This window comes from Tachysurus vachellii, chromosome 15 (assembly GCF_030014155.1).
Source record: "Tachysurus vachellii isolate PV-2020 chromosome 15, HZAU_Pvac_v1, whole genome shotgun sequence".
NCBI classification, from domain to species: Eukaryota; Metazoa; Chordata; class Actinopteri; order Siluriformes; family Bagridae; genus Tachysurus; species Tachysurus vachellii.
In genome coordinates this window covers 24,242,341-24,267,054 of record NC_083474.1, presented here as the reverse complement: position 1 = coordinate 24,267,054, position 24,714 = coordinate 24,242,341, and the positions used below count along the sequence as shown (strand labels likewise).

Genomic DNA, 24,714 nt, shown 5'->3' with positions numbered 1-24,714 from the left:
AGCTGTGTGATCAGATATGAGAGAAAAAAAACCTCTCCAAACATTTCATTAAAACAAAAACATAAGTCTCAGAAAAAGTTCACATACGCTGTGTCTTTATTGAAAATCAAAACATCTATACAACTGAAACATACACTATTTAATTTACGTCATTTTTGCAGGGACCTAAAAACCACGAGCAAAAATACAACATTGTTCTGAGAGCAAGTGAGTAGAACTGGCTGGTAAAAACCTCAGGGATGAACCCTTATCACATGGAACCGCAGGCGTGCAGGTGGAATTGAACCTCATGGAGGAATAAGAGAAACTTGGACGCTTCCTACACACACTGATGAGATGAAACTGAGGCACAGAAGAGATGAAGATGTTTCTCAGTGTTTGCTTTTTTTGGATTTTTTGTGTGACCGGTGTGGTGAGCGGGAACGGGACCGAGATTTCTTAGAAGACTTTTTGGGTGTTCGTGATCTGGACCTGCGGGAGCGCTTGGGGGTGGCAGAGGGAGAGGGTGATCTGTAAAAAGCACACACACAAGACAAGATTACTTGAACATATTTGTCAGAATTACACACACTGATAATCTGATAATGATTGATGCTGATAATCGGCTAGAGAAAGCACCATTACATTTAACATACTGTTGTACATTGTTAGTGGATGCTGTATGTTCAGTCTGCTGCACTTGTGTAGGTCATCTGTCTATAAAAGCTGATGTTTTTCTCAAAGTGTATGAAGTTTCTAAAAAAGAGTGATGTCATGTAACTAAGTGTCGATGTGTCCTGAACACCCAGCCCACTGAGAGAGAGAAAGTACAGGTAGAGCAAAGGGAGAGAAAAAGAAAGGGGCAGATAGATGTAAAAATGAGAATAACAATAAAAAGCAATAAGTAAATGGACAGAAAGTGAAGATGAAGGAGTAGAGAAAGAGAAGGGTGGAGGCAGAGAGGTAGCTGCAGAGAGAAACAAACAGATACAGACAGGTGGAGATGAAGCTGACCGTTTGGAGGATTTTCGGCTGCTGTCTCTGGGTGAATCTCTGTAGGTGGAGCGTGAGCTGTCCTTGGTGTGAGAGCGATCAGACCGCTCTGAGCGTGGTGATGGAGATCGGACACGCCGGGTGCTGCTGCTGCTGCGACTTGGACTGGGAGACAGACTGTGTCTGCGCTTCCTAACCAATCACAACACAGGGATTTAATCACTTTTCAGCATTAAACACTGATTCAGCTCAACACTGGTGTGTGTGACTTACTTCTCTTTTCTGTTGGATGACGAGTCGTCTTTTTCCTTCTCTTTATGTGTTATGTCAGATTTCTCTTTGTCCTTTTTCTCTTTTTCCTTCTCTTTATCTTTCTCCACTTCTTTTTCCTTTTCCTAAAAGTTATAAACAGAAAATTTTGTTGCAGATGTTGACTGACTGTGGGCGGAGCTTACAATGCCAAGTGCTGATTGGTCAATAAAGATTCAGAGAATGATTGACTCACACAACCTGAATGAATTCCACAGAACACGTGATTTACAGCAGCTCAGCCAGGACACATAAATGTTTATATTACACAGTGTGTGTGTGTGTGTGTGTGTGGTGACATGCTCTGTATAGAAATTAAGCTACAGTATAAAATTAATCAGTGTATAGCTAAAAGTGTCAGTAATGGCAAATTCACACAAAGTACCCCATGTGTGACCCCACCCCACCTCACCCCACCCACATACCCCTGCACGTGTATAAGCAATGGGACTGACCCTCTGCAGAAGTTTATCCCTGTACAGCTCCACCTGCTCCTGAATGCTCTGGCCAGATTTTTTGGATCGTTTTCCGGACTCCAGCTCATCCTGAAACTTCATCACCTTGAGCTATAAAAAGAAGTGTTATTAACCATCTAACAGACCTCCAGGCTGGACACAGAGCAGGGTGTGACGAGTAAATTCACCTCAATCTCCCGCAGTTTAGCACGTTTCTCCTCACTCATCTCTGACAGTTTGGCTGATTTAGAGTCCTGATGTTCCTCTCTTGCTGGCTGGGTGTGAAACTGTGGTTCTGATGAGGAACTCTTCACCGTGTCCTTCAGATCTGTCTCATGTGTTTTCCTGTTATGTAAACTGCTTTTGTTACTTACACTCACAAGCAACAAGTCATAACATCCTAAAATAAATAAAAATAAAATATGACTAGATTTTTTTTTTTTACCTATCACCACTTTTCTCAGCCTCCTCAAAGACTTCCCACTTTGACGTAGTTACAGCTGTAAATTAAACATCAGTACAATATCATTAAGACACACAGAAACACAAGGGAACTGAGGAAGACCTCCAGAAAAATCTTCATACATACCCTGAGCCTCCAGAGCAGTTCCGTCCACTTCCTCCCACTTAGATGGAGCCATTTTAAACCCAGGTTTTGGCCCGTCCACTGCACAAGTACAGTTCAGATCAGAATCACAGTCCATCTCAGTTTATCTACAACATTCCTCTTGTGTTGAAAATGCTGAGACTAAAACGTTCCTCTTCTCCTGTATGTTATTAACTTCAGCCTGTTTATCAGGGTTTAAAGCCCGCCTTTTTAAACACCTGAATAAAATGATTAGCAAACATTCCTGACATGGTGTAATGGGTGGAGTTACTTTGTGATTTCAGTAGAAATGAGCCGACATTCTCACCCTGTATGTGTGTAATGTGTGTGTGTAGGTGTAACTGACTCACAAGGAAGGCCGTCCAGTTCTTCCTCAGATCCTTTTATCGGAACACCATCCAGGTCGTCCAGCACAGCACCATCTAGTGGAGCTCCATCGATTGGTGTGCCATCAACATCCTCTAAAGGAGCTCCATCTAACTCCTCTTCCACAATGGGAGCACCATCCAAATCCTCAGCCTGTTCAGTGGGCTGGGGCTGGAGCTGTGGCTGGAGCTGGGGCTGGGGATGGGGCTGACACACACACACACACACACACACACACACAGACTGAATGTGATACACTATTTTTATATAGCTAGCAGATTCTTCATTCATCAAGACCTACTAAAGATTTAATCACACTTCAGTCCAGTGAAGATGAACAGTGGAAAGTGGACGATGGCTCATTGTGAACAGAAGTGAAAGGTCTCTATGGTGTTAAATGCTCACCTCTGACACTTCTGCCTCCTTTTCCGGGTCGAGACTGACAAGTCCCAGGAAAATGTTCTGCAGTTTGATGAGAAACGGATCAGGATACAAGGCCCAGTCCTCCCACGCTCGGAAACAAGACATCACTCTTTGCTGAGGAGATCAAGACAAACATCATTTAAACAATTTCTATTTCAGTGTGAGATTCTGACAGGTCACACACACACAAATATAACATGAGTGTGTACCTTAAAATGTTCCGACTGTAAGTGGCCCTGTATCGTCTTAAAGGTGGTGTTGAGATGAGAGAATATCTGACACAGTTTAATCTCAAAGCTAGTAAAAAAAGGAGAGGCAGATTATGACATCATACTGCTTACAAATTGAGATCTAAAAATAGCAACTTGAACTTACAATTTCCGATAATAGGAGGCATTAGAGACTTTAGCAGAGGAGTTATACAACACATCAGACACCAAATACAACCTCGCAATCTGTGAAGAAAATAAAGGGTTAGTCATTAAAACAGGAGCATCAACAAATATCTTCACTTCCTCTGGTCTTGTTTCTTTCTTTAAAACCCCTTTGTTATGTTTCATACAGAAGAGCAGAGTAAACTTTTTAATTTAAAGTACAAAAGCAGTAAGACACAATAATCAACACCATGTTTGTGTTCAGACCTTTTTAGGTAGTGGTGTTTTCAGAATGGACAGAGACTCTGTGATGCACTCAACAATCTCCTCTGCAGCATCAGCATGAGTGAGACAGAACAGCATGGCCTCAGCTACATCACTCCTCCTGGGGGACAGACCTCGCAGAATCTCCTCTAATTTATCTCTTTCACTGTAAACACACACACGGTGTAAATCAGCTTTAACACGTTTGATCTGCCTGCGTGTTAAATTATAAACAGAAGGATCCTTCATTTTGTTGTTTTCAGCCATCATGTGTACTAGCTGACATACTCGTCTTTCAGTGATCCTTTCTTAATTCCTTCTTCCTCCTCATCTTCATCGTTCTCCTCCTCCTGAGGTGTACCGTGAAGGTATGGGTTCAGAGGAGGCGGTCGCCACAACGAGCCGTTCTTAAATAACCTGAAATCCTCAGTCCTCCATTTAGTTGGAGAATCTCCCTGTGTGTTACATTTCAGACCGAGTTCAGTCTCAGCTCACACTCATTAACATGACGGTGTGTGTGTGTGTGTGTGCGCTGAAACTTGCCTGCAGGATGGAGTATAACTTCCAACGATAATACACGTGAGCTGGGCTCTGATTCTCAAATAAAAACCTACACACACACACACACACACAATTTTATTTCAGTCTTTATTATTTATAAACAATTCATGAAAGATTGTCTTATTTTGATTCACTTAATTGTCTTCATGGTAAACTGTACAATCCAGACGTATAGAAAGTCTTGAACAGGACACAGACTAAACATCTCACCTGTACAAGGGATTGTTAATCTCTCTGTTCATGATCATGGCTTCAAACATAGGACCTTCACGCACCACAAACTCGATCATCCGGTGGATTAGACAGAGCAAATTCCTACAAAAGCAACAGAGTTAGGCATGGATTCAGAGCCATCACCAAAACACACACACACACACAGACATACTGAACACACAGCCACACACTCCTACCCTACTGCATTCTCTCTATCGTTCTCTGCCTTTTACACACATTACATCATTATCTGAGAATCTCTCGCTCTCTCACACACACACAGAGAAGTGTACATTGAGTTGTGAGTGAATAGTGAACAGTGCAGTGTGTAAGGTTTAAAACTGACTGGCAGTGTAACAACACACACACTCTGAGTATGAGGACAATGGCAATATGCTAACAGCACTGCTCCCTCACTGCACATTGCCTTTAATGTCACCTGTTTATACTAAAGCTTTAGTTACCAGGCGGAAGGGACAGGACAGTAAATCTGCTACATCATGTAAAGATGATTTATTGCTTTGGGTCAGAATGTAGAAAAATCACAGTCACAAAGCATTGGAGCCGATCATACCGATGTCATTCTGTATACTTTCCCCAATCCTCAGTCCTGTGACGTTTTCCTGGTCCCTCGCTGCTGCAGTTCAACTGGTGCTGCTCACCAAGGCCAAGGTCAAAGGTCACTGACACTACAGGGGATTGGGTGCTGCGCTTTTGACCCACACTACTGTGGCGGTTCAGGTGAGCATCAGCCAGAGGCGTGTGTGTGTGTGTGTGTGTTTACAGTCATACTGAGCTGTGCTCTTACTGAGGGTGCCTCAGTGTGCTTTTCTCTACAATGTGTGCTATCACTAGTGCAATAAAGAGATGTGTTTAAACACTAGTCAGTATTTAACACCCATGTGTATGTAAACCTCATAACATCATTGTAGGTCCCATTATAACACCAGCACCATCATGAGAACATTCTTTAACTCTGAGTCTCATCATTTATAGACTTACAGCAAGCGTAGGTTTATTACACACAGACAAGACTACACACAGGTTTAATACACTTTAGAACTGGTGATGATCTAAACTAACAAGTACACGCGTGTGTGTGCATGTACGTGTATGTGCGCGCGTGTGTATGTGCGTGTGCATGTGTGTGTTCATGTGTGTGCGTATGCGTGTGTATGCATGTGTGTATGTGTGTGTATGTGTGCGTGCGTGCGTGCATGTGTATGTGCATATGTATGCGTGTGTGTATGTGCATGTGTGTAGGTATGCGTGTGTGTGCTTGTGTGTATGTGTGTATGCGTGTGTGTGTATGTGCATTTGTGTATGTATGTGTGTGTGTGTATGCGTGCGTGTGTGTATGCGTGCGTGTATGTATGCGTATGTTTGTATGTGCATGTGTGTATGTACGCGCATGTGTGTATGTATGCGCGTGTGTGTATGCGTGCATGCGTGTGTGCGCGTGTGCGCACGCATGTGTCTGTGTGCGCGTGTATGTGTGTGTGTGCATGCGTGCGTGTGTGCGTGCGTGTGTGCGTGTGTATGTGTGTGTGTGTGTGTGTGTGTGGGTGTTCAGGCACAGCCTCAACTGTTGCTCAGATGAACTGCCTGTGTAGTGCCCTCATGTCCAATGGTTTAGACACTACAGAGATTTTGTCTACATGTGATAAGAATTTGGAGAAGAAGAGAAACATGTACCTTTCTGTTGGGATAACCACTTTGACTATGGCTTGCGACAGAGTCTGGATATGAAGTCACATCAGATAATAAACATAGAATAGACGTGAGTATTGTTAAAAGGAAACAAGCATAAAACTATATGCAACATTAACCTACAACAACAAAACGTCTATGCTGGTCAGTTTTAAAACTTTATAACTGAGCTACTGACACTTTTACACCACACTGTCTACAAGCATCTCAGTTACATCTCTAACAACAAAACAAACAACATGGTGCTCTGTATAACATCAAACCTACAGATAACAAGAAGAGAAGTTTTATTCTAAATGACTTACCTGCGTCACTGAATAGTGTTTATTCTACTTTACACTTACACAGGGTTTTATTCCTCACAGTACACTCATCAATCCCACCACACATTGTGATTAGACAACATGCTTTTATTGGATTTCTGATCATATTTAGGTGCTTAGTATTAATTAAGATAAATCACAGAGATCAGACTTTAGTGAGGACACTGTGAGGAATTCACCACAGTATTTATTATAAACCCTTTTTGTCATAACTAACTGTGACAGAGCTAATAACAGCTTTATGGTTGTGTGGCATCAGTGAGTTACCTTCTCAAACTCATCTTTGTTCTTGGGAGGAGGTGGCATGGGGGCATTGGGGTTCTTCAACCTCTCTTTGGGTTGAGCGTTGAAGGGCAGACCAGAGGGTGGAGGAGGGAGCGTGTGCTCCATCATTGAGGGAGGGATGTAGATGGGGTGGGGGGGAATTGGCACACCTTTGCCCCATCCCAGCTTCATTTCAAAGTTCATTATCATTTTTCCTGGAAGAGCAAAATCATAAGTATATGTTCAACACTGCAGGAGAGCTGAAGAGCAGTTTAGTTTGTAAAGACAATAAGAAAACCCACAGTGTGCTGTAACGGAGAAGACTCAGGCATGAAGAACACAACAGCATGTCAGTACACAAGCTAACAGTCAGGCCATCCTGCCGGTCGTAAATTTGCGTTAAGACCGACCAATTTTTTTTTTTTACTCTTCAAACAACTAATACAAAAGCAATAAAATAATAAACGGGTTCGGGCACCATAATACATCTAAAAAAATTCAGTAAAACAGCTCGACACCACTTGGCACGAAGTTCTGGAAAAACTGTCCAGCATCAAAATGAGGTTAGCAATGATGCTCCCGTAGGCACGGGTTTAAGACTCAGTCAGTGATGTCACGATATGCTAATTTGTTTAAAATCATACCTACGTAATCACCACCACCAAAATTGTACTTTTTTTACATTGAAACTTGAAAAAAAAAATACAGACCTACCTACCGACCCTTTTTTTTTTTTTTACTGTTAATGCAAACCAAAATATTTTTAAGGAAGGCCTCATTTAGTTTCTTTTTAAAAAAACAATTCTTCATTTCAGATCATCAGTCAAACACCACAGAACAGATCTGGTGTAAATCTGATGACATGAGGAGCAGCACGACAAACAGCAAAGCTATGTGTGATGTGATGCGCTGAGGTGAGAGAGAAGACGTGAGATGGGAAGTGGAGTGACAAACTGCTGTATAAACATGTGTACCGTTTAAGTGTTTAAGTGCCCGTTCTGCATCTCTCCTCGTCATGAAGGCAACAAACCCACAGTTCCTCTCTCGGGCTCTCTCCTCATCAGTCCTGGGCCACATGATCTTCACACTTGCCAAGGGGCCATAACGTCCAAACTCCTGACACAACATCTCCTCATTCATCTACAGCATACCAACATAACACACTAATGAACAACCAAAAACAGTATGATTGGCATGACCAAGCTCAACAGCTTATCATTTACACACAATTTTCCCAACATTTAGTGAAATGTAAGAACGTGTGTCAGTCATTCGGTCTGGTGCAATGGGCAGAGTGCTATCTGGTGGTAGAATCTGAATAATCTCCATTACAGCAGCTTTCACACAGTTTATTACAATAATCATGTGTTTGTCGTTTGGTCACTACAACACTGTGTCCAGTAAAAGAAGAAAGCTTTATTTGTTGTATATACATTAAAGCACAGCCATAGTTTTCCAGCTTATTATGATGTGATACAGCACCCTCTGGAGCAGACAGGGTTACGGGTTCTGCAGAAGGGCCCAACGACGGCAGTGCTAGGGCTTTAAATAAAGGTGTGTGCCAAAAGGCCATAAATGTAAAGTGACAAAGTTCTGTAAGAATATTAGTGACTGTAACTCACCTGAGGATTTATGTTGCCTAGATACAGGTTTGTGGTTGTAGGATCTCCAACATCATGTGAGCCTGGAGCAGATTCATCTAAAACTGTTTAGGCACAAACACATTACACATGTTGATACACACTATGGGTTTGTGATACAGCCTCAAAATTACATCATGATATTTCAAGAATATTTGCAATAATGAAATTTATGACAGTATAGAAAAAAATATGGCAACATTTTCTTGGCAATTCCAGCTGGCAAGCAGGAGCATTTAGTGGTGCAAACAAAATGAAGTGCATTTCCCATCCAATGAGCCATGATTGATGACAAACACCTAATCTGAAGTGTACATCTATTGTCAAAGTGGCGGCAGCAGCAGCAGCAGTATAGTGCAATAGTAGTGACAGTCACACAGCACGAGTCTAATGTAAACAGTACAAACGTATCCATGGTACGAGTCGGTATGTTTCCCTATACATCATAACTCCTTCACACTTTAGTTAACAGTAACAAGTCATTTAACCTTTAACATATCAGGAGCCTGCACAATATTGGCATCTAATAAAACTGACCTAAAATTTTAAGTACAAATGTAAACAAACAGTAACAATGCAACAAACCCTTAAAATATAAAACTGCCTATAAAAATAAAATGCTATCAAAATTTAACAGTTAAATTAAATGAGGTAGAATTTCAGCGCTGAAACCGTTGCATTGCCTCCAATTCTGTGTGCAAACATAAAATGGAAGTCAGGTAAGAATGTCAGTGCTGGAAGTGCACAGATAAACACTAAGAGTTTACTAGCCTTCCATGTGGCAGACACATGACAGTCAGAGCTTTAGAGAAGAACACCAGCATATTCACTGACGTTGGCTTAAGAGCTGATCATTGACAAGTTACTATAGTCCCCCAGTGCTGAATAGCCTCTCGGAGGCAGTGCTGGGGGCAGGTTCACCTCATGAGGGGATCAGTCTCGCTGCCTGCTGGTGGACAGTTTGAGTAGCTGTAATTCAGCTGATTTTCTCTCTCTAACACGACCGTCTTTTCTGTTGCTGCATCCGTGGTTGAGGCACAAAATAGCGATAGCGTAGTGGCTAATTTGTCGCGGCGTACTTCATACATCGCAGGCAGGAATGTCTTTGGAAAAATATTTTCTACCTGGGATGTTGTGCCTTGGGTTGAGCTTTTGAACCAGTTGTTTAAATCCGCCCTTTTCCACCGTTTGGATTGACAACATGTTCTTGGCCAAACAATATGTAACCGCATCAGTAATTTCCATCCACCATTTACTCTTCCTGTCATATGGAGCGTAACTAGCGAGCGCACCAGCGATGCTCGGTGGGGTCATTTGTTTACTTTTACTCCTCACGTACCTTCACTATATCACTGACATTGCGAGATGACACTTTTTTATAAAAAGTGTAAAAAATGATCATGGTGTTATCACGGAAGGTATGATAGGGCACACCCCTAATACACACACATACAAACACACCCACACACGTACACATCCACACACATACATGTACACGTGTACACACCCTCCCACACACACGTACACACCCACAACACATACATGTACGTGTACACACCCCCACGCACACCTACACACGTGCAAACCTACACAACTTACAGGATCGTCTTCCTTCTACGTTGGGAAGTGGCTCAAATCGACTGACTCGCCCCTTCATCCTGTGTCGTTCATCTCGCTCCTCCTGGATCCTAAACACACACACGTTTAGCAAAAGTACATTTAGTGTCATACACACAGACAGAGAAGGTAAAACACACACACTTACTGTTTCAGCTCTTCCTTGAAAAGCTCCAGGTTGCTCTTTTTCTTCTCTTTTTCTGCTTTCTTTAATGCCTTGAGAAAATTTCAGCAACATTATTAACATTTTTCCAATTTGAATGAGATGAAGTGAAAAGCAGAAAAAGCTGAAACTGTGCTCACATTGCGTTTGTCATAAGCAAGAAACTGTGGAGGAGTTTCCAGCGGCAAGAACGTTTTAGCTTCCAGAATTTTGGATTTGGGTTTATAAAGTTTTCCTCTCTTGTCATCAGCTGCAGCATCCTCTGTAACAAAACACTCATTACACAACGTGCTCTGTCACTTACACACACACAATTAATGCACTTTTACCTTGTGTCTAAGCGTCCAGACACACACAGTATGATGAGAGCTGTGTTAATGTTGAGAGCCTCTGTAGAGTACATTTTACAATGTGGTGGTGTTTTTAATCACCTTTAGAAGCATTGGTGATTCCTCCTCGGACAAACGTCTTCACTCTGCCTTCACCCCCCTCAAAGGCAGCAAGAAACTCCTCATAGATTTCTGCAGCTGCTTTCTCATCCTCCTGTTCAGCAGAAACACACAGCACTTCATTTAAAAATAAAAAAAAACTAAAAATTAATTTAAATTATAATTATTCCATGCAAACAAAATCTAAATATCATAAAATTAGAGTTAATAATACACCACACTGCATGTACACTTCACTAACTCACACACACACAGATAACAAAGCTTGTGTGTGTGCACGTGTCTGTATACACATTAAAAACACAGAATTAATAAATATAATTCTGATTAAAGTAAATGCACAAACACTTTAGACCAGATTCAGAAAAGTGTTTTAGGGACACAACATGTAACATGATGACGTGTCTTAAAAGTCATGTGGAAAGTGATGTAATCTTGAGACATCCTCTTTGCTTATTTACACCTGAGACAGGTGTAAAGAGGAGCACAGACTTCCAGACAAACAAACACACACACACACACACACACACACACACACACACCTTCTTCTTCAGCTCGTCCTGTTCCTTTTTACTCAGAGTTCTTTTAGCCACAGCCATTTTCCCAATGCTGAAGGCCTTCAGTTTACTTTCTAACAAAGCCTGTGAGACAAAAACAAGACAGTGTAACAAAGATGAGATTGAGGGACAGAACAGGAAGGGATGGGAGAGAGGAAAGGGATGGGAGAGAGGGACAGGATGGGAGAGACAGGAGAGAGGGATGGGAGAGAGGGACCGGACGGCAGGGAGGGATGGGAGAGAGAGGGATGGGAGAGAGAGAGAGGGGGACAGGACGGGACGGGAGAGAGGGAAGGGATGGGAGTGAGGGACAGGACGGCAGGGAGGGATGGGAGAGAGAGAGAGGGATGGGAGAGAGAGAGAGGGATGGGAGAGAGAGAGAGAGGGACAGGACGGGACGGGAGAGAGGTAAGGGATGGGAGTGAGGGACAGGATGGGAGAGACAGGAGAGAGGGATGGGAGAGAGGGACCGGACGGCAGGGAGGGATGGGGGAGAGAGAGAGAGGGATGGGGGAGAGAGAGAGAGAGAGGGATGGGGAGAGAGAGAGAGAGGGATGGGGGAGAGAGAGAGAGGGATGGGGGAGAGAGAGAGAGGGATGGGGGAGAGAGAGAGAGGGATGGGGGGGAGAGAGAGAGAGGGATGGGGGGAGAGAGAGAGAGAGAGAGAGAGAGAGAGAGAGAGAGAGAGAGAGAGGGACAGGACGGGACAGGAGAGAGGGAAGGGATGGGAGAGACAGGAGAAAGGGATGGGAGAGAGAGAGAGAGAGAGAGAGAGAGAGAGAGAGAGAGAGAGAGGGACAGGACGGGACGAGAGAGAGAGAGAGGGACAGGACGGGACGGGAGAGAGGGAAGGGATGGGAGAGACAGGAGAAAGGGATGGGAGAGAGAGAGAGAGAGAGAGAGAGAGAGAGAGAGAGAGAGAGAGAGAGAGAGAGGGACAGGACGGGACGAGAGAGAGAGGGACAGGACGGGACGGGAGAGAGGGAAGGGATGGGAGAGACAGGAGAAAGGGATGGGAGAGAGAGAGAGAGAGAGAGAGAGAGAGAGAGAGAGAGAGAGAGGGACAGGACGGGACGAGAGAGAGAGGGACAGGACGGGACGGGAGAGAGGGAAGGGATGGGAGAGACAGGAGAAAGGGATGGGAGAGAGAGAGAGAGAGAGAGAGAGAGAGAGAGAGAGAGAGAGAATTACATTTTAAACAGAATAGATTTGCTGCAGTCTGATACATACAGATCATCACTACATCAACATTAACGCTACAGTTCAGAGCTGCACTTACATTAAACACGGTTCTGTTTATTACTTTATATAAAGTTACATGAACGTGACATTTTGTACAAAGCTACACATCTAATTAGCACAGAAACGCCACCGTTCACTAACACGTGTAATGTGAAAATAACAAACTTTGTATTGTAGCATCTCAATAAATCACGCACATAAATCACACAATTAAACCCATCTTATGTAACATAAGCTCAGTAAATAAATGTTAATAAGTGAGTAACATTTAGCAGAATGTCTGTACGGGGAAAGATGCTAACATGCTAACTGCTAAATTCCTCTGCAGCTTTGTAGTTAAAGCGGATCTTTATAATACCCTTTTAATTGTTATACTATAACTTTCATGTTACCAGAAACTATAATGTGGGGTTTTATTACCAACATGCTGTGTGTTTAGAAGATAGTATTTTAGCCACCTAGCAAACAACAACGCCATTTTTATCCTTTAGCTAACAGGCTAAGTGGTGTTAGCATGCTGTGTTAGCTACAGCTCAAAAGAAACAATGCACCATAATGAGATCTGTTTACATCCCACACATGTAACACAATTCCCAACTGTAACACAATTATTGTTTAACTATTTTTAATGATTCCAAATGTACCTTTGAGCTGGCCTTCGGTGTCCCGCCTGGCGTTTTGTCCGCCATTTTCCCACAGCAATGCAAAGCGCTGGGCCGCGTCCCAAATTACAGACTGTTGCAGCCGTAGTGCACTATATTGGGTAGAGAAGACATGACATCACAATGTATGTAGTGCACTTTCACAAGTAGGGAGCTTGCATTTGGGATTTAACCTCATACAAGCGCGTCCAGGCAAGAAAGGAAACGTTAACTAGGTCCTACTGGGTGAAGACTAAACCACCCACACAGGCCCTGAAGGGCACTACATCAGGGGATGAAGTGCACTTGTACACGCAGGCCATTTGGGACACAGCCAGACATATAGTCGTGTATTAAAGTCGTGATTTTACAGATAATAATTAGTATAATACGCTACACTAATCGTGCATTTAAAATATAATTGTTTACACAAACAAACACACACAGTACATTAATATAGATAGATGGTCTGATGGCTCTGTGAGGGTCATTAGGTGGAGTACAGAGCTGTGATTGACAGCTTTATTGAGTGCAGCTGAAGGAACAACCTACAACTCAACAGGACACTTTAGAAAGAAGATTGTTGACGTTTCTGAGTCTGATAAGGGATATGAAAAGATCTCAAAAGAATTTGTAATCAGCCATTCCACTGTCCAGAAAATCGTTCTGCCAACATGGGCATGTCAGGACGTCCAGGCAAATTCACCCCAAGAGCAGACGGCAAGATGCTTAAAGACGTCTAAAATATCATCACAGGACCTACTTTGTGCTTTGGACAGATGAGTCTAAGACTGAATTATTTGAAGACCATAACAGAGGGACTGTTTGGTGTAAACCAAATACAGCATTTCAGCAAAATAACCATACCGTCTCATACCAACTGGGAAACATGGATGTGTAAGTGTTTGGTTTGGAGATGTTATGCTGCAGCAGGACCTGGTCAGATCACCATCATAGAATCCACTATGAATTCTACAGAAGGTGCTTGAGGAACATGTGAGACCTTCTGTCAAAAAATTTAAGCTGACGTGCAACTGGACCTTGAAACATGACAAAAACATTCCAGTAAATCAACTAAGGACTTGCTGAACAGTAAAAAACTCTGGAGTGACCAAGTCAAAGCCCAGATCTGAATCCTACAGAGATCCTGTGTGGTGATTTGAAACAGACTGTGGATGTAAGAAACCCCACAAACATCACAGAGCTGAAAGAATTCTGTATTGAGGACTGGGGAAACTTTCTTCCAGTCCATGTCAGAAACTGGTAGATGACTAAAGAAATGTCTCACATGTTATTTCAGCCAAAGGGGGAAACACTAGCTATTAGGACACAGGGTGTATTAATTTTTTTATTTTTGTAATACTCATTTAGTTGATTTATTATTGATTATTGATTTGACACAGGTTTTATGCTCAATGCCCTTCCTAAAAAACCTCCTATTTTATCCAGATCTGGGACCAGCACTGAGAATGAACCCTTTAGTTGTTGGTTTGGTTCCCTGACCCGGAATCAATCCCAGGCCGTAGTGGTGAGAGCACACGATCCTCCCACTGTTAGATATACTTGTATATAGATATTGTATTTAGGGATTGTTGTGAATGGAGTTTGTTGAGTGTTGGTCATCTGTAAAGCTGTGCAGTGGCACTTTAATTAGGTTAGCTAGTGTAGATCGTGTGTGTGTCTTTACTCTCTGCTCCTATGGTAGAATTTGCAGTTTATATTATCTTCTGTTATTACGAGGCACTTAGACTGCACAGGGATAACACCACAAAGCTGTTGTTAACCCCACCTCACCCTCCCCACCCCATAATTGTCAAACTTGTACAATTTTATATTTTAATTTCAGCATCAAAGAAGCCTTAAACTGACAAAGAAAATCACATTATAATAAAAATATAGTTTTAATTCAATTAAGTAATTTAAGAAAAAAAAGGAACTACAAATAATAAAGCACGGTTGTAAAAAATGTTATTGTAATGTCAGCATTTAATCTACATACACTGTTTATAATGTCTTCTGCTCACTGACACTCTATTACATCTGCAGTTCAACTAACACAAGTTTAACTATAAATTAATATAATTAATGAGGGCACGGTGGCTTAGTGGTTAGCACGTTTGCCTCACACCTCCAGGGTTGGGGGTTCGATTCCCACCTCCACCTTGTGTGTGTGGAGTTTGCATGTTCTCCCCGTGCCTCGGGGGTTTCCTCCGGGTACTCCGGTTTCCTCCCCCGGTCCAAAGACATGCATGGTAGGTTGATTGGCATCTCTGGAAAATTGTCTGTAGTGAATGAGTGTGTGTGTGTGTGTGCCCTGTGATGGGTTGGCACTCCGTCCAGGGTGTATCCTGCCTTGATGCCCGATGACGCCTGAGATAGGCACAGGCTCCCCGTGACCTGAGGTAGTTCGGATAAAGCGGTAGAAAATAAATGAATATAATTAGAAATATTTTCACAGAGTTTAAAGAGAGAAATATTGTGCAAACGTCTGTTTTATTTAATGCCAAGAACAAAATACATGTTACACATTTCACTTTACATCATCAGGTAAAAGTGATTTAAACAAATCAGAATAAGGAAAGTAATTAACAAACATTGTGTGTGTTACTGTTTAATATGGGTACGTTTAATGTTTAAGTTCCTGTCCCTTCAGTTCTCCCAGCTCTAAACACTCAGCAGTCCCTCTTTATTCTCTCTCTTTATTCTCTCTCTTTATTCTCTCTCAAGTTATAAGAGAAAAATTTCATCTTGTTACTGAGAAACAAAAAGAAGTGTAAACTCCTCTGTCCTGATGTGGAGAACTTCACCTCTGACTGAGACACAGAGCTCACACTGGAGCCAAATCACACACACACACACACACACAAACAAACACTTCACACTGGAGACTCCTTCAGCACATCATACACACACACACACACACCTCACACTGGAGACTCCTTCAGCACATCATACACACACACACACACAAACACACACCTCACACTGGTGACTCCTTCAGCACATCATACACACACACACCTCACACTGGAGACTCCTTCAGCACATCATACACACACACACACACACCTCACACTGGAGACTCCTTCAGCACATTATAATAAATAATCTCCATACTTCTTCTCAGTTGATGTGGCACATGCTCTGTACATATTGTTGAGAAAACTAATCAGCACCTTCTGAACAATCAGAATCCAGAAGTTCAGACAGATTACAATGTTAGTGTTGTAGAAGACAGACATAATGACAATATATTATGAAAGTGTGAATTTTCTGTATTAATTGACATTTTTGAGGAGAACAGAAGGCTCCGCTCTTAGCATTCACCGCGTGCCTTAATTGTTAAAACATTAAATCAAGGTGCGCTGCGAACACGCAGAGATGGAGACCAACATCTAACATCTCTAACATCTCTCATCAGTCTATGGTACAGAATCAGACTTTAAGCCCAAATATCAGACTGAGAGACCATTTACACACTGCTGATATTCTGCTGTTCAGATTTAAACATGAAATACACACAATTAAATATTTCATATTAATAGAATTACATAATAATCCTTTACGTCCGAAAAACACAAGAAATCACACACAATGTTCTGATTTTACACAAACAGAATCTAGACTTTAATGTTATGACAAAAAAGAGAGAACAAATTGGTCTAAAATCCTGACCACAACCCAGAATTAAACAGAACACAATTCTTTTCTGATCTGAAACATCAAACGGATAAAAAACACAAACCTTTTTAATGACATCATTAATAAATAAAATGGCGATGGTGTTTAAATGCAGTGTTTAATCCCTGACAGCTGCACATGGAGGATTTCTGCTGAATAAAATCACCTACCTGACATGAAGAACACACACACACACACAAACACGTACACACATACATACACACATACATACACACAAACACGTACACACACACATACATACACACAAACACGTACACACATACATACATACACACACACACACACACACACACACAGGAATGAAATGTAATGAGAAAATAAGAGTAATGAGAAATAAAACAAGGCTGTGCGTTTAAACCGAAACCGCACGAGGGAGCGAGGCTACCGGTGGTGACGTCATCATGCAGACCGGCTGAAGCGGGTACAGAAAAATATCCCGCCGTGGATCCTGAAACACAGCGCAGTGACTCAATCAGTGGCTTTAAGAAATCAGTCTCATGGGGCAAAATGACCCTTTGCAGTGCAGGAATGTGTGTGCGCGTGCGTGTGTGTGTGTGTGTGTGTGTGTGTGTGTGTGTGTATGTCTGCCTGCGTGTGTGTATTTGTGCGCGCGCGTGTGTGTGTGTTTGTGTTCAGACTGAGACTCAAAACAGATTTTAAAATATGTTCTTTTATAAAACTAGAGACATTTGGAGACACATGAGAGACATTTGGAAAACATCCAGTAGGAAATGTGTGAAGGTTTGGTGCATTACAGACAACCATCCAGAGTGACCCTTTACACCACTCTACACACAACTAACAAATAAACAACACACACACGGGATATGGATCTATACTTCTCTGTTTTGTTAAGCGTTGTGCAATGAGGTGTGTGTGTGTGTGTGTGTGTGTATTAGGGGTAAGGGCAGTGTGTGTAAATGTTTTACTAAAACTCCAGCAGTTTGTGTATTTAAAGCTAAACTTTTGTTCCAGACAGTTTGTGTCCTGTCTGAAACTCTGACGGTCATGAAGGCTTCAGAACCTGGAAATGTTACAGAATTAAATGACCTTCCTTTGGATGCAAAGCAGATTAAACCCTATCTGCTGGAGCTGCGACACCGAGCAGAGAAGGAGCCTGTCATTAAACCTCTCCTGAATTTATCTGATAACTTTCTGATCAGGTTTCTTCGAGCAAGAGATTTTGATGTGGAACTGGCACTGAAGGTGAGAATATCTGTACATTTATTTATCATATAGAAACTCTCACAAGGAAATAATCAGAAAGTTCCTGTGTAATTCTGACATTTAAAGAGATTTAGTGGATTTTTGGGTTCAGTTCATCAATAAACAATAAAGATTAATATTCACAACACAGGATTGATATTTCAACCCAGAGCTTAAAGACAAAGAGCCACTCTGTATGTTTTAGGTGTCATTCTGTGTAGAACTTGGCATTTCACTGTAGCTCTGCTGTGATGTAATGTTCATAAAAGGTTGACACTCCATATTTAACGATGTTATGGCAGATTCGAGTACACTGTGGTTTTTAGCTGATGGATAAATAGTGTAAATAAATGTTGGTTTAAATAATGTTTTGTTATTTGAGAATGTTTTTGTTCATTTATAGACTTAACTAGCTGACACAATGATTTAGTGAAATGCTGACACTACAGCAGGCCCTTTAATCTATTTGTCAGACACTTTTTATCCAGAACAACTTACATTTATCTCATTTATACAACTAAGCAGTAGCAGAAAGGTGGTGTTGGGATTAGAAGCCAAGCCCTTCCATATCTGCCATACCTTCACTACACAGGCTCTTTACGTTCACATTTTTTAAATCTAGCAACAGAAGAGATTCCACAAGTTATCTTGTCCTGGTATCCTGTCACCTTCCCACTGGATCCAATCCCTTCCTCAATGCTCCAGATCATCTCATCCTCCTGCACTTCATCCCTACTACCATCAGTGGCTCCAAAACATGTACCAATTGCATTCAAGAGAGTCCACTTGTCTGCTTCTGTCTGGATCTACCTAATCCATCCTTATGCCTTACTTCTGGTTGGAGTCTCATCACTTTGTGGTGCACACTGATGCTGGGGATGGATCTGTATGGAGCCTGGAGATACATGGGACTGCAGTAGATAGAACCACTTGCTGTTGCCATGGTCGGTTTTGTGCTCGGGTCTCCATCATTAAAAGTCTGAGGGCATCGGCAATAAGGAATTAGTGTTAAATCCATAACATTTATTTATAAGTTCCACAAAAGCTCCTGGTTGCACAAGCCCACTTGACTATATACAGCTGCAGAGAAGACATTATAAATAATCACATGCTCCGGTGTCACACAGATGAGGACAATACATTAACCTAACTAAGTTCTCTTACACCACCCCATTGCTGTGCTCCTTCAACTGGCTCCCTGTAGCTGTTGCATCGAATTTAAGCACTTATGCTTTGTTACAAAGCCATAAACGGACCAGCACCCTCTGACACTGGGGCACTTATCATACCCAGCATTGCACCACACTCTCGCTGATCTCCAGCTTTGCTCCACTGATCCCAGTATCAGGATTTATTCCTTGATAAAGACTTCAGAGCATTTCTGTGAGTCACTCTGGACAAAGCAATCTGCTGAATGTTGGTCATATGAATGTAAAAGAACCGGTAACAGTAATGCTTGCTCATTAGGGTTAGATTTTAGAGATATATAGTAAATTAATTTTAAACTTTTAATGTATTTATTTATTTTTATTTGGTTTCTATTCTTCTGTAAAGCTGATTTGAGACAATGTGAAGTGTTAAAAGATCCATACAATAAATGAAATTGATTGAATTGAATTGAATTAACAGGCAAATTTCAAAACACTATGGTACTTAGACTGCATTTTAGGGCTTGTACTCATGAATATTCTTAATGTAAAGAGTATCTCTGAGCCCTGAATCACTCTGAAGATAAGATTCTTAGTTAGAAATCTCTCTGAGATCGTTCTTACTCTCCGCATAATTAGACTCCGGTCCAGAATAACAACCAGTCAGGAGCTATTCTGATGTGGGGGTCGAGGTCTTTATCCCCACTGAGGTCATGTAGGAATCTGTGAAGTGCTAAATGTGCATTAACTCTGAGGCACAATAAAGAACATTGAGTGAAAACCTGACTGTGTCCTCAGAAGCTGTGATGATGAGTCGTAAGACTGAGGATCCATTTGCAGCTTTAATAGACAATCTCGTCAACAACAGGCAGAGTTCGATACCGGTAAACATGACCGCGTAAGGTAAGGCAAAGACGTGGTCAGAATAACAAGCAAGAGGTCACGGCAGGCAGAAAACAGTCATGGGCCAAAATACAGAAACAGATCAAAAACCAGAATAACTAGAAACCACTCAGAATGACAGCCGTCACAAATCAAGACTTCAAGTTTGCCTTAAATAGGCACTGGGTAATTGGCCGCAGGTGGCGGTGCAATCAGCCCCCGGCATGTGGCTTATGGGAAATGTAGTCCGGAAGTGTTAATACTCTGGGGACAGTTCCCTCTGTTGGCGATCGGAGGACGAAACGGGTGCTTCCATCATGACAGAAGCTTATGCATTTATTGTATTGATTTTTATATTACACGTTTATGATGTTTTTCCACAGTTATTGATTAATTATCATAAATGGAGACAAGAGTGTCCTGAAATAAGTGCTGATCTGCGACCGTCCTGCATCATTGGCCTTCTGAAAAACAACTACCATGCGGTTCTCAGATCCAGAGATGCTGCTGGGAGCAGAGTGTTAATTTACAGGATTGGTCAGTATACAGAATATTCAGAATATTCATCAGATTAAACATTGAGCTCTTATAAGAGCCGATGATGACATTATCAGCATAACATAAACATGTGTAAGAGTTTTGTGAGGAACTGTGACAAAACCTGTGAAAAAATATAAAACAAACCATGTTTATTCCTGTCATCTGTCTGTTTTCAGGTCGGTGGAATACGAAAGAATTTTCAGCGTATGAAGTTTTCCGAATCAGTCTCATCACATCTGAACTGATTGTACAGGAGAGTGAGACTCAGAGAAATGGACTCAAAGCTATTTTTGACCTTCAGGGCTGGTGTTTCTCTCACGCCTTCCAAATCACACCTTCACTGGCAAAAAAGATTTCCTGTATCCTCACGGTAAAATATTATTAAAATTTCACTTCTCCAGAATATGTACAAGCTAATACATTATTTATTGGTGTTAAATAGGTATTATTATATTATAATATTAATTTTCCCTAATTATATATTTACACTCACTTGTACACAACCTCTTACGGCGTCTCATATAAATTTCTTTCTCCTTTTGTCAGGACTCATTTCCGTTAAAAGTGCGTGGGATCCACTTCATAAACGAGCCCCGATTCTTCCGTCCCGTGTTTACAATGATCAAACCATTTCTGCCAGACAAAATTAAACAGAGGGTCAGTAAATTTCTTTAATAATGACATTATTTTAATAATGACTAAAGACGGGGGCACGGTGGCTTAGTGGTTAGCACGTTCGCCTCACACCTCCAGGGTCGGGGTTCGATTCCTGCCTCCACCTTGTGTGTGTGGAGTTTGCATGTTCTCCCCGTGCCTTGGGGGTTTCCTCCGGGTACTCCGGTTTCCTCCCCCGGTCCAAAGACATGCATGGTAGGTTGATTGGCATCTCTGGAAAATTGTCCGTAGTGTGTGATTGCGTGAGTGAATGAAAGTGTGTGTGTGTGCCCTGTGATGGGTTGGCACTCCATCCAGGGTGTATCTGCCTTGATGCCCGATGACGCCTGAGATAGGCACAGGCTCCCCGTGACCCGAGGTAGTTCGGATAAGCGGTAGAAGATGAATGAATGAATGACTAAAGACATGGTGTAGGAGAGATATATAAGAATAAATGACTGTCCAGATCTCTCAGAGAGAACTGAAAATGGCAAACTGTTGGATTGGCACTTGTCCACCTGTCTCACCAAATCTCTATTAGATCTAGGACGTCACCTCTGCATGTAGACACCATTGTGCTGGACATACATAGCAACTTACAGTCAATTTACCAGACAATCATACAGCCATGTCAAATATGTTGCTCTCAAAGAGCCTGAGTGAGAGTTGTTCATCCGTCTCTGATGTTTCATATAGCTGACTATTACAACGTTGTTGAAGGTAAACATGGCTTGATGTCTCAAAACTGGCAAGAAGAAATTCAAGACCAGACAGAAAACCCTCGATTCCAGATGGTGGATCTCATCCCACAGCTCTGAGGCAGAACACTGTTACAAAGTGAATTAGTGCCTGTTGTAATGATCTCTAGCTAATAGCTAGCTCTAGCTAATCCAATCCTTCTGTTTGGAATGCCCTGAGACAGGGTCATTCATTCAGGTTTTCATTACAAGGACAGGAATTTAGGTTTAAACTCAACTTTCAGCTAATCTACTGTTGATTGGTGTTTTTTTAATGTATGCAGAGCATTAGATGTGTCTCCCTGATGGCATCTCCCTAACACCAGATCTGTTCACATGGTTTTATTTATTCAACTGTCTGGTTCTAGTTATATAGCATTTTTAACTGTAATTAATAGTGAAATCTGCATAAACTGGAAAACTGAAAGAAGAATTTATAGATCAGATACATACAGTACCTATGTGACATTGTACATTTGAAGGTGTCCAGGTGAGTCTCACTGTCCCTCATGGTTAGAAGGTGTGAACAGGCTTCATTATTACTGTTTTGTGTGTCTGTCCTGGGAAAATTTCACAATTACACTAACTAATAACTGTCTGTTTAATAAAAGAACTTGTAAGCACTTTTCTCCCAAATCTGGTAATTACCAAACCACTGTGTTGATGATATTAATATTTAGCTGTTGAGTGATTGTAAATGAAAAGATGTTTATAATAAGTATGTTTGTGCTGTAGATTTATTTCCACAGCAGCCAGTACACGACAAGCCTCGCACAGTTCTTCCCTCAGTCCATTCTCCCGCTGGATCTGGGCGGCTCAGGGCCAAGTGTGGACGAGCTGTGTGAGGAATGGACTGAGAACATCCTGCAGGCTGAGGACTACCTACAGGGTCTGTGCATGGAGTTAGGAGGCAACTCATCTCAGAGCTGATGACATCATTGTCTTGCTGATGTTCTGACTAAACTTCTCACTTTTACTATATTACAGAAATGAGAATTTACTAAATGACTGCATCTATTTTACTGAGTTCATTTATAGCAACATATATTTTGTTTTTTACAGTTTCACAGGTTCCTCCTTAATTAAACAACGAAAACTGTCCAGTAATATCATTTATACTCAATTTTTGTACCAAATTTCAATTCAATTCACTCTATTTGTATAGCGCTATTAACAATGTTGTCTCAAAGCAGCTTTACAGAAGTAAAACATAATAAAATGCTATTTATTTCTAACATTCATCCTACTGAGCAAGCCTGAGACAGCGGTGACAAAAACAAACAAACAAACAAAACATCCCTAAGATGATATGAAGAAGAACACTTGAGAGGAACCAGACTGTGAAGTGAACCTCATCCTCATTTATATGTAAATAATGTCAATGTAAATAATTTCCTTTCTACAAGAGTTTACAGCTAACAAATAGGAACTAATAGGTCAGAATAAATTCTGAGCTCATTACAGACTAATTCTTTTCTGCCAAAGTCTTCAAATGTTCACTGATGAAGACCTGAGCACAAAGCTGACCAACACAATGGTAGTTCAAAGACAGTGTGCTAGTCTTCAAGTGTTTTTATCTACAACAATCCCATGGGTAAGTGTTTGTCCATGCACCATCAAGTAATGAGACTCTAACCAGAAGTAGGGCATCAGGATGGATCAGGCAGGTCTTGAAAGAAGAGGTCTGCAGCAAGGTTCTTAACCCTCAACTGCTCAGTTGTATACATTGAAATAAAATGTAAGTCACCCTGGATAAGTGTGTCTGCTAAATGCTGTAAATGTAAATGTAAATATAAACCACTGATGCCCAGAAAACAGAAAACATACTCTAAACCTGATGGGAGGGGAGAGCTCCCTCTAGCGGGTTAGTGGCGGGATAGCAGGTGGAGCCGTTACACTCATCTGACAGTGAAAGCTAATATTTCAATTTCAATGTATTTGTATAGCACTTTTAATTCCCATTGTCTCAAAGCAGCTTTTACTGAAGTATAAAAACAGAAGAGAAAAAATACAAACATATATAATAATAATAAGAAGAAAAAAATAAGAAAAATAAATAAATGTATACAAAAGGTTTAAAGGTTTAAAATTAATTTAAAAATATTAATTTAAAATTTAAAATACTATTTATCTCTAACATTTATCCCTAATGATCAATCCTGAGGTAACGGCAGTGAGGAAAAAGTCCCTGAGATGATAAGAGGAAGAAACCTTGAGAGGAACCAGACTCAGAAGTGAACCTCATCCTCATTTGGGTGACACTCTACAGTAAATAGTGTAAATGTAAATAATGTCCTTTCTACAACAGTTTATAATAGTGCAGCCGAGAGCTCCTGAGGAACTAATGGGTCATCGTAAACTCTGAGTTCAGCACAGACCTGATTGCTGATAAACACCAGACCATGTTTATAATATTTTTTTTTTAATTAAAAATGTAACAATTTCAGGAGATCCGTGTTTAGGTTTTGGGTCTTGGAGACTTTCTGCTAAAAGACTGCAGGAAATTAACCCTGCAATTTGTGTGTAATTAGTTTGTGTGTGTATGTGTGTGTGTGTGTGTGTGTGAACTTTGTGCTTGTATTTAAAGGATAAACACACCTTCAGTTGTCTGTCAATAATAAACTAATTTTTCAGTCCAGCTTGTGTTGTGTCCTCAGTGCTGTTAGTGGTGAATCATTTGTGTAAATGTGAAAGG

At 41.4% G+C, this 24,714-nt stretch overlaps 2 protein-coding genes across 2 annotated transcripts; one reads left to right on the top strand and one right to left on the bottom strand.

The window, feature by feature from the left end:
• Positions 1–78: 78 nt before the first annotated feature.
• Positions 79–13,269, bottom strand: u2surp (U2 snRNP-associated SURP domain containing). The gene is made up of 25 exons (XM_060887663.1): positions 13,154–13,269; positions 11,253–11,351; positions 10,693–10,804; positions 10,402–10,523; positions 10,247–10,314; positions 10,081–10,169; positions 8,464–8,546; positions 7,816–7,981; positions 6,845–7,056; positions 6,240–6,283; positions 4,542–4,646; positions 4,314–4,380; positions 4,059–4,225; positions 3,774–3,936; positions 3,508–3,587; positions 3,342–3,429; positions 3,115–3,246; positions 2,694–2,916; positions 2,326–2,403; positions 2,182–2,236; positions 1,925–2,081; positions 1,737–1,847; positions 1,246–1,367; positions 994–1,164; positions 79–510 (listed from the first exon to the last, which is right to left on the bottom strand). Exons 1-25 carry the CDS (start codon positions 13,196–13,198, stop codon positions 372–374), a joined length of 2,898 nt encoding a protein of 965 aa, XP_060743646.1. The 5' UTR covers positions 13,199–13,269; the 3' UTR covers positions 79–371.
• A 4,542-nt stretch (positions 13,270–17,811) lies between these two features.
• On the top strand, positions 17,812–23,688 carry ttpa (tocopherol (alpha) transfer protein). The gene is made up of 5 exons (XM_060888705.1): positions 17,812–18,058; positions 20,472–20,625; positions 20,805–20,998; positions 21,175–21,285; positions 22,755–23,688. Exons 1-5 carry the CDS (start codon positions 17,861–17,863, stop codon positions 22,947–22,949), a joined length of 852 nt encoding a protein of 283 aa, XP_060744688.1. The 5' UTR covers positions 17,812–17,860; the 3' UTR covers positions 22,950–23,688.
• Positions 23,689–24,714: the final 1,026 nt, after the last annotated feature.